Here is a 17,113-nt window from a genome sequence, read left to right on the forward strand (position 1 = left end):
ATGGTAGTCAGGAATCAGCAATACAGAGAAGTAAAGTCCACACTATAGTCAGATAAGTGATAAGGTACTGATTGAGAGAAGAACATTAGGTACACGGCCTGACAAGGTGCTGCTTATCAATTATACTTTGGAGGGACCCAAAGATCAGTTGAAGATGCACTTCATATTTTGTGACTTCCAAAACCCTGCTAATATTACTAGTAAAAGTAATTTGAGATCTGCTGCCAACCACAAAGAAAGCTTAGTGGGTCGAGCACTCGCAGCACAGGTCTTGGTTCAACCTGTAGGTCTCAGATTAGAATTGCAGCAGGTCAACCTTTGGAGGTTGATAACCGGAGTACCATTGAGTTCTGTAATAAGGAAATTATCTAGTTTGTGAAGCATAGGTATTTTTTTTATGTTCACGAATACCTTATCGCTACACTCAAGACTGAAGTCTGGCCTTTGCAGTCTTTCACAGATATTTTACACTAGTTGCTTATAGAACAAGCCGGTTTTGAAATAAATTTACCTCTAGGATTAAATATTTGTCAAAACATACAATACCTGTTTGGTTTGCAAAATACTGCCTCAGTGACAAGCCCAACATAATACAGATCGGTGCTAGTAAGACCTACCTCTTTAATCTTTCCGCTTCGCCCTCCAAAGCAGCCCATGTTGCTACCGCTTTCGGAGATGTTCCTACGCTGAATGTAGATGTTCTCGGTGTAGGAGTTGGGGAGCTCGGTCTCGAGCTGGTAGGAGAGGTTATGCAGGATACACACGCAGTTCTCTGTAGACTGGAGACAACATAGGTGCACGTTATGAAAGGGAGGACCTAGTCAGTGGTCAAAATATTAGCAATATGGCAATACCAACTGGAATAGGTATTCATAAAACCTCAGGAGACACAAATCATCTGCTAAGGAACGACGGTATGGGTGTGAAATAAAATATACACAAGACTTGGGGGCATATGTATCAACCGAATTTTTAATCGCAAACACTGCGATTCGCAAAAAACAGCGTTTGTGATTAAAAATTCGCAAAACGGGATGTATGAGGCAAATTCTCATCGCAAATTTAAGGAATCGCTAATTTTGCGATTTCTTAATTTTGCGTAAGCATTTAAGAAAACGCAAATTGCGATTTCTTAAATGATATGTAACACGCACCAAAGCATTGCGAATTATCCTTAAGAAATCGCAAATTACCACCAACTTCTAGTTGGTGGTAATTTGCAATTTCTGTTAAAAATGCTCTTTTTGGAATTTTACAAAGTGCCACGTGGCGCACATACATGCCCTTAGGGCATGTATGTGCGCCATATGCACACACATGCTCCTTTCAGGGGTGCATCAGGGTGTCATCATGACACCCTTGCACCTTTGAAATTATTCTCAAATTGCGATTAGCAAATTGCGAATCACAATTTGAGAATTACTTCCCATTCATTCCTATGGGTCTCCTGGCCCATAGAAATGAATGGGAAGGTATTCCTTAATTGCCATTTCGCAATTTGCTAATCGCAATTAAGGAATTTTAAGAAATCGCAAAAGTTTTGCGATTTTTTTAAATACATCCCGTTTTGCAATTCTCAAATAGCGATTCTTTAAAAATCGCTATTTGGGAATCGCAAATGGAGATGTTGATACATATGCCCCTTGATCATCCGTCTGAATCACTGGGTTTGGACTCCTATTTGTGACTTTAAATGCTAACTGGCCTGGGCACATTGGACGATTTTGTATTTATGTGGAACTGTGTAGTGGGAACGGAGACAGAAAGTAACTCAGTACTGTACTCTTGAGGCAGAGAACAGCACTAGCTTGGAAAGAACACCACACACCTATTCATGCCACCCAGGGATGTGATCTAGTTCTTAAGATCTATGTGGTTATGTCAGGAAGATTATAGGTTTGACAATGTATTAATACCTTCATGCCTGGCAGGCTGAGTGAGGCCTGGCAACATGACAGACTTCAAAGAGTTATCCTTTCTACGGCGACCTTTAAAAGTAGTACTTCCAAAACCATGTACATGTCCTCATCACTGGATATTTTGCACCATATTTACATTTATTTTTTAAAATCACAATATACACCAGTTTTATGATAATGCTCATCAAAACTCAATTATCCAAAGCACTGGTTAGAAAGGGGTAAAAGGCTCACCGACTTCTATTGTATGGCTCTAACTTTCAGCAGTCACAATAGACAAATGCACATCTCACTGAATTCACTTTCACTCCCCACACCTCACCATCCAGAAGTGACTTCTGCAGGCGGTAGGTGGGTGGGGCGCACCAAGGGTCCTGTCCTTCAGGGTCACGCTACACTTTACAAGTAGATTCGTTGCAAACTCTTAATATGCCGCGTTACCCAAGTCAGTGACCACCTTTGCTATTCATGGAAAAACCAACCCATTGTCACTTGAAAAAATCCCATGACAAAAGACAAATGTGATCGTGCGGATGCAGCATGTTCTGGGTAAATCAACTTGTCGCACTGGACAACTGTTCCAATAGCTGCAGTATAATTTGCAAGTTTGAAATAATAATGCAGTTCCTCGCTGAAATGGATCAAAAAGTATTGAAATTGCTATACATGGGGTGCAATAGTGCACCAGACATTTATTAAAGTTAACTAGAAACCGTTAGCTGTTGATTGCTGTGATTAGACATTTAAATAGGAGGTGACGAAGTTGCCCTGATACGGATTTATCTCAATATGAAGGGCAGAGGGAAATGCCTTTGAAGGCAGCAGCTGCAGGAAATGTAATTCAGACAGGAGAGAACGATTCCCTCTTTATCATGATTGTTTAGGTCAGGCTAGACAGAGCCGCTGTCTAGAAACCTAGGTTTTAAAATATACATTGAGCGGGCTGTGGCTTCACCAGAGGAGTATTTCTCACTCACCTAATGCTATTGGCTATTTGGCGCATCATTCCACATTGTAGAAGCAACATCATTGGAATGGTTGAGGAACTATTTTATCACTGAAAAGTATAGTCAACCATAACACTGTTAGTAAAGCTAATACTTATGTCCAGTATGCATTCTACAAAGAAAGTGTAATACATCTACCTTTTCTGTATCATCAAACTTTCTTTTCTGTACCCTTTTTTGCTGGTTTTAGGGCTCTGCACATTGTGGTAGTGATTTCCAATGCCACAGAGCGTATGTTCTGGCTGTGAAATTGTACCAACAAATTATAGTTTATCCCAATTAGTCTATTTAAGTTTCCAGTAAGACTGTGGTAGATAGCACAGAAAATGTAATATGTAGGCTGCTGTGCCCATTTACACTGCACAGGTGACAAAAACATATGACTGTCAGGAGCATCATTGTGCTCTGGCTAGACTGTAGTTTAAAAAAAAGTCAAAAGTCAAATTACGCCTTATTCGATTTAAAATACTAAATCATAAAAGCACAATACATTAAAAAAATACATCTTATCATATGTGTGTATTTAACAATCCATTAAAAAATGACATGAGTTGAGATTAAAAAAAGAAGAGCTTCGGACTCGTTACATGCACATCTATAACATGCGTAAGTTTCATAAACAATTAAAATAGAGGTGGAATTACACAGTTTTATTGTATCTAACCACCCCTTTCAAGTATTTAGCTATATGGTCAATAAAAATGTCTTCATCTAGGAGTTGTAATTTGATGAATGCGGGTCGACATTGTCTCAAACCTTGCTCTTTTAAAATGGTCAGGATCCATCTTTTCCTTATTAAGGTATAAAACTTACAAAAGAAGATGGTATGAATTGTAGACTGTGCAGATATATCGTCGCATGGACATAGGCATAAAGAGCGTGACCATTCATTCATCTTTGGGAATGTGACCATATTATGAAAGTTGCCTACACGTAAGCGGGTCAACATCAACCTATCATAGTTCCTTTGTACATTTATTAAATAAAGTTGCATCCCTGGTTGTGTCAAAAGCAATTGAATTTCTCTGACAGACGGTTTGGTGATGCTGGCAGGAAATCTAATCGTCTCCAGGTGATTAATGCATATTATTTTTAAATCCTTCCTTGTAACAGTGGTCAAGCTGCCAGGATTAGCGAAATACTCGGGAGGTTCAAGCAATCGTTTATCACATTCCAAATGAGGCCGGTCGCTGTGCTCGTCCATACCTTGTGCCATATTAAGACCGGCTGGATTTTGATTAGATCGGATAAATAGGACAGTCCCAGTTCGGCATGACAGATGTACGTGGCTGTACTATTCGGAGCAGCTAAAAGATATCTTAAGAACCTGTTCTCAACTTGCTGCAAGGACTCTACATTTACATGGCCCCAGATGCCAGCTCCGTACAATGCTACTGAAGTACATTTGACTTTATACATTTTTAGCAGATCATCAATAGGGCGCTTTCCTAGTTTCCCTGAAAAGTTTATCAAAGCTCCTATGGCTTTGGCAAATAGCAGTTTTCTTGTATTAATGTCTTTTACCCATGATCCCCTTTTTTCAAAAACGAATCCCAAATATGAAACATAATTGGCAAAATCACGTTTTTTGTTGTTGAAAGGGATATGCCGACACTTAACGCTAGACTTACTACATTTCATAACAAATGTTTTAGTGATGTTTACATTAAGGTCTAGGCTGGACATGTAGGTTACAAAACTCAAAACTGTTTATTGCAGGTCTATTTCCATACGGTGTAAAAGGACGGCATTGTCAGCGTATAACAATGCTCCAATTAGCTGTTTGACAATGCAGGGTAAGTCCTGCCATTCCCTTGATAGGGTAGCACCCAGACTATTTATATACAGGGTAAAAAGGAAGGAGGCTAGCACGCACCCCCTGCCTTACCCCCTTCCTAACAGGGAAGTTGTGACTGCGCTCACCTGCTTTCCCGTAGCAGATGCTTGTCTGTGCATCTTGGTATAACTGTCGTACAGAATTAATAAGGGTTTTTTTCCACCCCCATAGATTCTAATATACTCCATAATTTCTGGTGGCTAACACAATCGAATGCCGAACTCAGGTCGACAAAACACAAAAAAAGATTCCCGTGTTTAGCTTGTATATATTTTCCCCATATCAGATTTAAGTTTAGGCCCTGCTCCACAGTACTTAATCCTTGGCGGAATCCACACTGTAGCTCCGAGATTACACCAGTGTCCTCTGCCCACATCTGTAATCTATTTAAAATAACTCGCCCGGCCACTTTCACGAAGGAATCCAAAAGTGAAAAGGGTCTATAACAGGCTGGGTTGTTGCGATCGCCTTTTTAGGTCTTGCGCCTAGCATTGCAGTGCACAGCACTGCTCACGCAGCGCGAGACTTCTTGTAAGGGCTTCAGAAAGCTGAACACACGCTCGTGCGTGTGGTTTTGTTATCGTTGCAGGTTATTGGGCGTTGCGTGCGTTTCTCTAACAAAGACAGCACGCAATTGGGCAAATGCGGGCGCATGTCCCGCATTTGCCCCACCCACGGCCTATTGGTGTCTGTTACCCGCATGGCCGACATCTGTTTTGCATTATCGTGCCCAGACTCGTGCGCCATAATGCAAAACAGATGGCCTGCTCCCTCACACAAGCGCACGCTCTCGCGCACCACTCGCGATGTACCTTTGTGTTTATTTTTGTGATTGGTGATTTGAAAATATACGCGCAACACCCCCAGTGTCTGTTTAATACTGTTCGACGTATTCCATGTCTATTGCAAATATTCACCCAAATGCCATGTTTCGGCTCTAAATCCAGTCTATGCTTTAAACGGATGTCTTCGTGAAACCAGCGGGCTAACCCGGGTTTCCACATAACCAGCCGTCTGATCCTGGACAAGCCTGTGACTCACTTAACTTGCCTTCTAAACCCGGAGTGCTCGGATACATTGCAAACATCCAATTTTAACGTATGTAAATAAAAAAAATAAAAAAAATTCTGTTAAGTTTCTGGAAACAATCGTTATACCTGCTGGAATTGCAAGCGGCATGTTTAACTTTCCGTGGTCCCAAATAATCAATTTTATTAAACCCTGGTGCCACACCGCAGGGGCTGAAACCCGTGTAGACCCACAGATGCGCCACCTGAGCGACCGGGCTGCAGCGCCCCTTTCTGGATACGATTGATTTCTAACCCCGGATCACCTGCACGACTATAATTTCACAATTCTACATAATTCACGTTTTATGTCGTTGGCTGAACATCTGAAACGCTTCGAACGGGGTTAATAGGCGTTATCATACAAAGCGCTGCACCAAGGAAGAGCATTTTGCTTGGCATGACAAAGCGCCACGAAGCAGCTGTTTAATGTGCGTGTTGTGGCTTAGCTTTCAAACTCCTTGCGCTCGAGAAGGCCACCAAAAATAGATCCCCCAATATGATGACGTATAAATGGGTGCTCACTCAGAGCTCCCATGTGCAGTAAACAGAGAGGCAAAAGGCTTGGGTAGAGGAAGTGACACCCGCACCCTCTGACATCAGAGCATTGATCCCTTGAGGTACTGGCGGCTCCCATCGAGAGGCGGGTTGAAGGAGCCCTTCACATATTCGACGCATACACAGCTGTTTTTGGGCAACGCCTCGCTGTTCGGTTTAGGACCCGTGCAGTGCTTAATTTGTAAAATACGTGCCGGGCCCCAGTTTTGGAAGCCAGCAGCAAGTGCTGCCTGAATACAAAGGCTGCGTGGTCTTAATTTCACCCGGTCCCTCTTTAACCCACCAACGGTCAATCGCTCTCTGTCCCTTCACCACTCTCGTTCAGGCTATTTTGTGACCCTGTTGTCTTTGCCACTGCTTCTTGTCTTTCTCCCTTTAGTGTTTTGCTCCCATGCTCGGGGTCACAGTCTGATGAGTGAGAAATAGGTGCTGATGAGCCCCACCTGCAGGCACCGCTCCAAATTAAGAAGGTGCGCACTGTCCTTGAGGGTAGGGGCTGCGCACTGACGCTCTGCCCCGGGTCAGGCACGGACATGTCCGCCAACTCGTGCACCGTGGATGGAGGGGCGCCAGCTGTTCACGGGTGTCAACTGTCCCAAACACGCTCCGTCGGCTATGCAGCTGAAGGCTGCTCCCACTGGTGTCTGTTCCGCGTCGAGGCTTTTGGTACTAGTGTGAAGGGCTCACCGGTGTCCTGGGTGGAGGCTGCTACAACCAGTGTCCCGGAGGTGGAGTCTGCTCGCACTGGTATCCACGAGAGAAGGTTTCAGGAGCTGGGGTGCTCTCACTAGTGTACATTCAAATCCTGGGCACACATGCATTAGTATGTACAGAAGAGGTCACATGAACATAAGTAGATTTGAGGAGTAAATATCATAAGGTTTGCAGCAGAGTTGTTTCTTGTTTCTTTAAATTCATATCATGTAGAACACAAGCATTTGCAATGCAATAGGTCTCGCAATTACGCAAGTTTAAGCTATTGGCATTGTAAATGACACTGCCTTTTATTTATGTTTTAAAACCAAAACCAAAAAGCATTGTTATTTGCGATGTTAATAGCTCAAACTCCCGTAAATGTGAGACCTATTGCATTACAAATGCTTGTTTAAAAATGGGAACAAGTATGGATTCCATCCAGGTTGGAATGAAGCCTTGTGTGCAGCAAGCCTTTAAAACCATGGTTGATAATGGGCCCCACAACAGGGGGTTGGATATATATAAATCCACAGGTATACTCTCGGGTCCAGGGGTTTTTCCTCCCATACTCGCTTTAATAGCTAATATCACCTCATCCACATTAAAATCAATATCAATTGGGAGGTAACTCGTGGGACCTGTTTTAAGGTCCTCACAATGGTATTTGTCTACGTTGTCACAATATAACTTGGAGAAGTGAGTCACCCATTGGTCCTCCCCAATGGTAATCTCAATGGTGGGTTTGTTTTTAGGGGCCAGAAACGGGGCGTTCACAGCCTTCCAGAAGCCTTTTATGTATTTTGTATCTGACGCTTGCTTGAGAGCTCGCCATATTTCGGTTCTTATAGCCTCTTTTCGTTCTCTAAGTGACATTTTATACACTGTTCTTGCCTTTTTTTATATCAGCCTCATCTCTCATGGGCTTGTGTAGGGCGGTTTTTAGGGCTTTGCTGCAATTAGTATCGAACCAACCTGTCTTGCTAGAAGGTTTTTTTTGTATTCTAATAATAGATTCTTTTGTGTAGCCTGTGATATTTTTGGGAAAGAATTGAAAATATCAGAATCAGTGGCCGTCTCGTCAAGACAGACCGCAAAATTGGTTTGACAACAGCTTAGGAGCGACTTAGTTAACTTTAGTGGGTCCACACCCAACCATTTAATCATGTATCCATTAGTTCTGTTTATGACAATGTCTTGTACGGGTTGGGTGGCCGTGTGTCTTTTCGTTAACACTTTAGCCGGCATGTCTAAGGTGACACTAATGGGAAAATTATCACTGAAAGCGGCAGTGTGAGTTGTAAAATTGTGTATTCTATCAGCATATCTATTTGCAATTAACACAGTCTATGAATGAGCACAACCCACGTACGTTAAATGTGCTGCTAAACGGTATGGGTGGTGAGCATAGGTCATTGGCAAAACCCAAGTCCATGGAATATTTAGTATGATTTAGCTGGTCCACAAGAAGGGAGTGCGAAAAATCGAAAATATTCTCGTAATCGGATGTTAAACCACAGTTACCTCTTTCGACGTGAGTGCAAATGCTTATATTAAAATCCCCTCGCCAACTTATACAAAAGTCCTTATTTGTTTTCTTTTGGATTTTGTCCAAATCCTTCTGTAGGTGCCTCAGTTTGTAAAACAGGAATGTTGTGATAGAAATTTAATAGGACAGTGCAGTGAGAGTTATCAATATGCATTTTTAACACCTGATAGTAGGTATTAGTTGCCATAAAGTTTTCTTTTCTTACGTTCATCCTATAAGAAATACAGGTACATAAACCTCCCTTTTTTCTCCCATGACTAGAAGGTACAGCCGGTGTAAAAAATGATTTTAACCAATTAATATGCTGTGCGGAATCCACCCAGGTTTCTTGAATGCACAGTATATCGTAGATATCTACAAATTTGAGCCATGCAGGATTGTTGAGTTTGGTAGTTAGATCCGCCACATTCCAAAATAAGATTTTACTTAAGCTAGACCAGTTCTCACCCTGGGTGTTATTGTTGCCCAGGGAAGTCACACCCCACATAGACAAGAAACACAGGTTAGTCCTACTCTGAGCTGTTTTCTACACTAAAAACCAGTTCAGTGCAACGTTGTATAAAACGTAGCTGGCCTTATGGAGCCCTGTAAAGCAAAAACGTCAAAGACTGCCCCATTGAAGAAATTTGAGAAACAAAATGTGACTACCTGGCACATGCATCAACGTAGGCTTTTGCGATTCCTTAATTGCGATTATTAAGGAATCGCAATTAAGGAATTGCAAAAGCCTATGCATGTAGGAATCGCTATAAGAATAGCGATTCCTACACATTCCTTAATTGCAACTCGCAAATTGCGAGTCGCAATTAAGGAATGCCGTCCCATTCATTCCTATGGGCCTCAGGAATGAATTGGACATTGCATGAGCAATTTGCGAGTACCAGTAGGTAGTCGCAAATTGCTCATGCAATTTCAAGGGTGCAAGTGTGTCAAATTGACACCCTTTTGCACCCCTGAAATTGATCTGTGCACATATGTTGCACACACGCATGCCCTAAGGGCATGTGTGCGCGCAACATGAAACTTTGAAAAATGCAGAAAAGTGCATTTTTTAAAGTTTTTGCAAATTACCATGAAGTTCAACTTCATGGTAATTTGCTCCCCCCATAAGCGAAATCGCAATTTTTTTTTACTTTAATGCATTGCATTTAAGGAATCTCAATTTGGGATTCCTTAACTGCAATCGCAATTTAAGTAATCGTATTTTAGAGATTCCTTAAATTGCGATTTTTGCATTTGGGATGGTGCATCCCAAATGCAAAAATACCGGTTGCAAAGGGGCAGAACCCGTTTGCGACCGGTTTTTCCTTTGATGCATGTGCCTGTACGGGCCTTACATAGATCTCAGTCAATGGAATACTCCATCACAAACTTGACCAATATCCCATCTGCTATATTACGATCTCCATAGGATATAATGGGATCATAATATGGTGGAGGGGATATCTGTCACATCTGTGATGGAGTATTCCCCTCCGTTAAGATCTAAAGTCCGAAGGTAAATTCTAGAACCATGGAGAGGTGGTAAATTCATACCAATTACGAGGAGCCCTCAGTAGTTATGAAATCCAGGCCTGTCCTGCTCGGAGCTTTTGGTGCCAAAAGTAAGGGCTTCAGCTGGAGCTTGACAACAACATTCCCGACTTTAAGGGACACTCGCTGGCTTCAGCCTTGAGCTGCTGGAGGATTCCAGAAAAAAGTCAGAATGTAAAAATGTTGACCACGAGGACCAGCTTTGTGTATCAGATGGTAGCTACTTCTTGGTGAGCTTGAAATCATGCCTTGGTCCTGGTCAACCATGAACTGATATTTTGCAATGATGCTTTACTCTTTCTAGGTGAGTTTTATCCTAAATCTTGAAAGAATCATACCTCAAGTTCCCTTTGTCAGATTTTAATAGGTAGGATGTTGTTTTGATTGTTAAATGCTTCTCTAAATTAGTTTATGAATTTTATTGCAGTGCTTTTTTTTTTATTTAAAATTGTTGTAGCTGCTTGAATTTTACACACATTTCTCTGGGGGTTGCCTCATGCTTGAGCCACAGCTACCAGGGTTCTTCAAGAACTGTGTTTTGGCCTAACCAGATTGTGCTTATTAGGTTGGTAGTGGTCAGCCTCTTCCAAATTAATAACCTAGTTTCTTGCAGAAAGGGATCATTTTGTACTACCTTTTCTCTAGCACTGGCAAAGCCAAATGAACTGCATTCAATATGCTAAACAGCAGTAGTGCATGTCTTTGAGTGCATGCGTTTTCAAATAAAACTTTCACAAAATGTGAGAGGTACCCTTACACACGTAGGGGACAGGGTCAATTACAAAAAGTCAAAGTGGTGTCCCTCACGTGACACTTAAATTCCCTTACGCACTAGACACCTTCCTATTCACACCTCAACAAAAAAACATAAAGACAACTACATGGTTTTTGTACTACCTGTCAATTTGGGTGGTCATATGCCAGATTTGAATATGTATATTTTTTGTGAGATCTTCAACATTTAATGTGTTTTAATCTATCTATATATATATATATATATATATATCATGTGATCAAGACCGCTGTGTCGGTCGAAACGCGTCAGAACCGAATGAAGTTTGTGAGAAAATAAACCGAGCACTTTATTTTGCACCAGCATATTTGTGTACGTGTCTTTTAGTAGCACCGGCTGGTGCTACGGAAGGAGGATTTGATATATATATATATGTATGAACTGCATTTACCAGATATTAGAATTTGGTGGCTTATACCAGAAAAGACAAGGCCCCGTTTTCAATTGTAATAACATTGTTTTTAATATTTCTTCTAACACTATTTTTATATCATTGCTAGACTAATAAAATAAAACATTGTCACGTATAATTGGGTTCAGTATTTTAGTTTGTGCATGGATGAGGTGTGAATAGGAGAGTGTCTAGTGCGTAAGGGAATTTAAGTGTCACGTGGGGGACACCACTTTGACTTTTTGCTTTCAAATAAAACCCACACCTAATGGCTTTGCCAGTACTTGCTTATTTCACTTTCAAGACATATTCACGCTCAAATCACAGACACAGATTTCAAAGCTAATTTTCCTTCAACGGGATATTCATATTTTTTTAAGTTCATATACTTTGAATCGTACAGTACCTCGTATGAGCCGTACATAATTAATTCGGAATGTGTTCTATTGCTTCACAGAGCTGTTTTTCGATGAAAACAAGATTCACATTTGGTGTCTAACTTGCCTGCCTGAAGTTTTGTTTAGTAAACCCCACCATATAACTTGATCATCTAGCCCTGCCGATTTCATGTGTCCCTCATGATATTAAAAAGCCAGCAACAATATGCAATATGCAGTGATACCAGAGTTTACTATAAATGAGAGGAGAGACTAAATTCATGCCTCTCTAGTACTTCAACTCTGAACTTTCTAATTCTTTCATATTGTTCTCTCCCAATCTCTTATCCTAGCTTGTGACAAAGATTGTGCTTCACTAAACTGTATAAATTCAAAGGTATTTATCCATTATTACATAAAATAGTACTCATGTTGATTATCATTTGGCATGCCCCTGAACCACATTTCTAGTGCTTGTAATTTGCAGAAATATAAAAAAGGATAATCAATCAATAAATGAAAATGTCTGTCAAATCTGTGTCTCCTAGTTTGAATCTGTGTGTGTAGTCTCTGGTTTTGAGGGTGACTGAGTAAGGTCAGCCGAATTTTTCCGAGGCAAGTAATTTCACATCTTTTATCTTTATCTTATTATTAATTTTTATTTTATAAATTGTAATTTCATTTACTATAGAGCGCCCGATTCACCCCCTAAGCGGTATCTCTGTGCTGTAGGGAGTAATAGCTCTTCTCTGGTACTGTCTGTCTTTTTACCCCTTTGTGGGACTCGCTTGTTGGTGTTGTGTTTAACTTGTACTAGTATCGCCACATTCATTCATTGTTTTGAGGTTCACATTAATTGAAATCACCATCACCAATTTATGCAGATGGGAACCTTAAGATCCATGAACGTTCATGGCTCTGCAGGAGGACAACAAGATGCCTGCTACCTAACTAAAGGAGTGGCTTTCTTTTGGTGTCAGATACACGCAAACCACCAACATTTAGAATTACAGAAATCTGCACATGCAAAGCACAACAGCTACTACTGAAAACAAGGCCATGCAGGCAGAAAACAGAAGTGAAAATATTTTCTATAGGACAAAAGTTACCGGTGTCACTTGAAAGAATAAATGTGAGTCTTTATATGTGCATCTATACAAGCAGTACACTTAGAAACCAAAGCCATGAGGTGGGGAAGATTACCAACTTAAAGTCAACCAATATTTTCATACAAATTAATTCAACAGTTGCCAATGCCTTAAGCGCACAAAACAAGCAACAACATACTGAGAGATAAGTAGGTTCCCAATACATAACTGACCCAGGAGCTAGTATAATGTTTAGATATCTTAAAGTGTATGGAGGTGATGTAAATTCAAAGGGGTCAGACCCATATTTTGACACCTTTAATCTGGAGTGACAAATTATATTACATACCTCGACTCTTTAGGAAAAGCAGATGCGACCAGTGAAGATTTCCTTGACCCGTGATGCATATTTCCAATGTTCAGCTTGCATGGTGCACTGATAAATTCTAATTCAGTAGCAACTCTTGTGATAACATGGGCTAACTAGAATTGTAGGACCCAGATTTAGCGAATATTATAAGTTATTTATAAAATGATAATTCCTGCTTTGTTTTGCAACACCATATGCTTAATAAAAACAAGCATTGGCATAGCCAATAGGTCTCGCCTTTGGGACCTTATAAGTATTTAGTTATGCAGCACAATATCCTTGGTACAACAACATTAACTGTTGCATGGGTAAACACTTATAAGGTCCCAAAGGCGAGCCCTATTGGCTATGCCAATGCTTGTTAAAAGCTTTAGGGTGAGGTTTGTGGTAGGGTTGCTGCCTTATGACATCTTTTTTTTTTATTTTTATCAAGGATTGATCATTATTGTCAACTTGAAGCTAAATAAAAAACTCACTATGAATTCGTTACTTTGGATTTATCACTGATGTGCATCTTTGTTTTAGCCTTCCCATTCCCTCATAGAAATTAGTAACACTGCAGGCTTACGGATGCGCTCTTTGTCAACAGGTGAGGCATAGTACATGGAACAGTGACTGGTACACAGGCATCGTATTGAAAGGCACGGTCTTCTATTTCAAGTTTATGTTCACGACTACCATAGGTAGAGATTTTTCACAGAACTTTGCGACTTGCAAAAGCGTGAACACATGAGTAGATTGCGCTACAAAGCAGGAGGATGACAGTACAAAATACACAACAAGTATGTTGTTCTAAAAACAGAGAGTCTATAATTATAAGTCAATCGACTTTAAAATAAAATGAAAAGGACTCTCTTAAGTGGTGGCATGACATTTCAGAGTTCTACAATACATGCAAGGGAAATTATTTTAAAGACAAAAATGACAAAAACAAAACAGAGGTAAACTGCAGACGCAACAAAAGCTTAATACCCGTTCTGCTTGTTATCCCAAATCTCCTGTACATTGTTCGGGACAAACTCAGGAATTTATTCCTCAAAGAAAGACTTCGGAGCATGCAGCATCCAATGTTAACTCACACTGTGAAACAGTAACACAGACGAAGGAAAGTAAAAGCAGAGAGGGCCATAAAGTTATCCCAAAAAGAGTGTCCATAGAAGTTTATCTGCAATCTCATGCAACAGCAATCTTTTTCTCAGAAGCACGAGACTTCACAGTTTAAAGTTCAACGGAGGACCCTACACCTTTGCGACGTCCAACTATCAAATCGCCAATCGGCACAAAGGGCTCTAAGATGCATAGGAGATATTTTGTGCGCCTGAATGATCGACATAAGGCCACTGCATTATATGAGCAACTGCCATTAGTAGCGAGAATTACTAAAAACAAAACACGGACAGGAACCAACAAGAACGAGCATGTGCGTTAAGAGAGGCTTGGGGATAAAAGCATGTTAGCTGTGTCTCCAAAAATAAAGGTTAGGTACTTCACTGGCAGGCCAGAGTCCTCCTTGAAGTACAACTAGCGCATGAAAACAGTGCAGAATGAACAGAAGTTAAATCTTCCCAAGTGGTACAAGAAGATGCAGGAATTAACACACATCTGCAGTACAAGCAGCAATAGTTACCAATGTTTTTTTTTTTTTGCAAAAACATTTTTTATTGCATTACTCAAACACAATTGACATCCACAATGTTCATCTGGCCAGTGGCCGCCATCCGCTTATAAAATCACATCCAAATACAATCTGGGCCACTTCCACCTACCAATGCGCCGTCCCCAAACCCTCCCCTGAAATAATACAGCCCCCCCCCACCCACATGTCAGTGTGCCGGGACGACTACTACCAGGATAACCTCTCTCAGAAGGAGCCGTATTAAGTGCCATGAGCCGCCCTCCCCCCCCCACCACAGACAGGCCCCAGGCAAAGAGGAAAAGGAGAGCCCCCGGCCCCCATTAGCCAATCAGCTAGCCTCCCCCACCCCTAAGTACCTGCCTGTTGCTCCAGTGCCGCAGGGCCTCCCTCCCCCGCTGTTCCCCATCCCTGGAGATCAACCATTAGTGCTTCCCACGCCCGAGCCATGTCCAGAGCCTTGTCATCGTTTCTCCTAAGCGCAAGCTGCAGCCTGAACGTGCCCTCGCTACCCGCCCACTTGGTAAATGTCGCTCTCCACCTCGCGACGCTGGGACCCGTCCTCGACTTCCAGTGGAGCGTAATTTCTCGCTTGGCCACCACCAGCCCCAGGTCGCAAAACTTGCTAGTGATTTTCGTGCGCGGCGTGTGTGGAAACCAAAGCAGCAAACAGACTCCCATCTCCACCCGCAACTCCCGCCCTGTCACTTGGGCCAGGCATCCGACGACCTCCTCCCAGTAGCCACTTAAAACATCGCAGGACCAAAACATGTGTTTAAAGTCAGCCCCCTCCTCTCCACAACGAGGGCACTGCGGCATGGGGCCCCCAAAATACTGAAACAATTTAGCCGGCGTCAGGTATGCCCTATGCAGGGTGAAATACTGCACCAGCTGAAACCGGGCGTTACGCGTGCTCTTCCAGGCCCGTCTCTGAAGTGCAGGCCATGTCAGTTCCGGGATAGGTTTTCCGATATCGGCTTCCCACTTATCCTTCAGCGCAGTCAAAGGAGCTAGATGTTCCGTGGCCATTCTCTGATAGAGGCAAGTAATGGCCTTGGATGTGCCCGCCGCCATGACCACATACTGACAGCCGGCCGCCGTCCGCGGTTCCGAGAGCCCCACTCCCCAGTGCTTCCGCAGCGCCGCCACCAAGGCCGCGTGGAGGAGATAGTCGCCCCTCGGAATCCCGAAGGAGTCCTGCAGCTCCTGGAATGGCCGAAGCTCTCCATTTAGGTACAGGTCTCCCACCATCTGTATCCCTAGATCTTCCCAGCGGGCCAGCCCCGACCAGTCCCCGCCGTGGGGGAGGGCCGTGCACATACCCAAGGGGATCTCCGGAGCGTAAGGGCGAGCAGCGCCGGCCCTCCGCAGGCTCCGGTTCCAACACAGCCGGAGCGTTCGCTCTTCGAGCGTTAGTTGTGACAGCTCGAGTCGCTGTTGGAAAACGATAAAGGAAAGCACGTGTCGCGGGATCATTCTACCCTGCGGACCCTCGGGGCCTCTAAATTCCCGTGCCACTGCCTGCGTGAGCCATTGTAGCTGGGCAGCCAAATAGTACCACTCGAAATCAGGTACCGCAAGCCCCCCCTCGGCTCTGGGCCGGCGCAGCGTGGTCAGCGCCACCCGCCGTCTGCCCGCCCCCCAGATAAAGCCCGTAACCATGGCCGTAAGTTTGCGGAAGAGTGACACCGGCACCCAGACAGGGAGTGTGCGGAAAAAATACAACAGGCGTGGGAGCGCCACCATCTTCAGCAGCGCCACCCGCCCGGCCACCGAGAATTGGGAGAGTGCTCCAGAATCCCATACTGCCCGCCAGGCCCGCGATCGCCCTCCCCACATTCCCCTCCAACAGGTCGCGCTGGGTGCGATAAATGCGCACTCCCAAATACGGCAGACAACTATCCGCACAGCGGATCGCCCCCAGGGAGGGGGGAATTCGCTCCCACTGAGTAATGGGGTAGACGCAAGTCTTGTCCCAATTGACCCTTAGGCCCGAGCGGCGCCCAAAATCCTCCAGTAGCACCCTAGCGCCTTGAAGGGCCCCCTCCGCGTCAGCCAGGAAAAGCAATAAATCGTCCGCGTAGAGGGAAATATAATGGGTCTCCCCCCGCAGGATCAGCCCAGCATACGCGCGTCCCATTCGGGCATGGGCCGCAAGCGGCTCGATTGCCAGGCCAAACAGCAGCGGCGATAGCGAGCAGCCCTGCCTCGTTCCCCGACGTACAGGATAGGGAGCCGAAATCGTGGTCCCCGTTCGCACCCTAGCCACCGAGTTGGTATAGAGCAACCTCGTCCAAC

General features: G+C 43.3%; 1 protein-coding gene across 1 annotated transcript in view; it reads right to left on the reverse strand.

Moving 5' to 3' along the window:
- Positions 1-17,113, reverse strand: part of PKP2 (plakophilin 2) — a 416,690-nt gene that overhangs the window by 54,404 nt on the left and 345,173 nt on the right. Inside the window, exon 8 of the mRNA XM_085652804.1 lies at positions 618-779. Within this exon, the coding sequence (XP_085508930.1) occupies positions 618-779 (162 nt within the window). The remainder of the gene's footprint in view (positions 1-617; positions 780-17,113) is intronic.

The sequence above is a fragment of the Triturus cristatus genome, chromosome 4_1, assembly GCF_964204655.1.
Source record: "Triturus cristatus chromosome 4_1, aTriCri1.1, whole genome shotgun sequence".
Classification (NCBI taxonomy): Eukaryota; Metazoa; Chordata; class Amphibia; order Caudata; family Salamandridae; genus Triturus; species Triturus cristatus.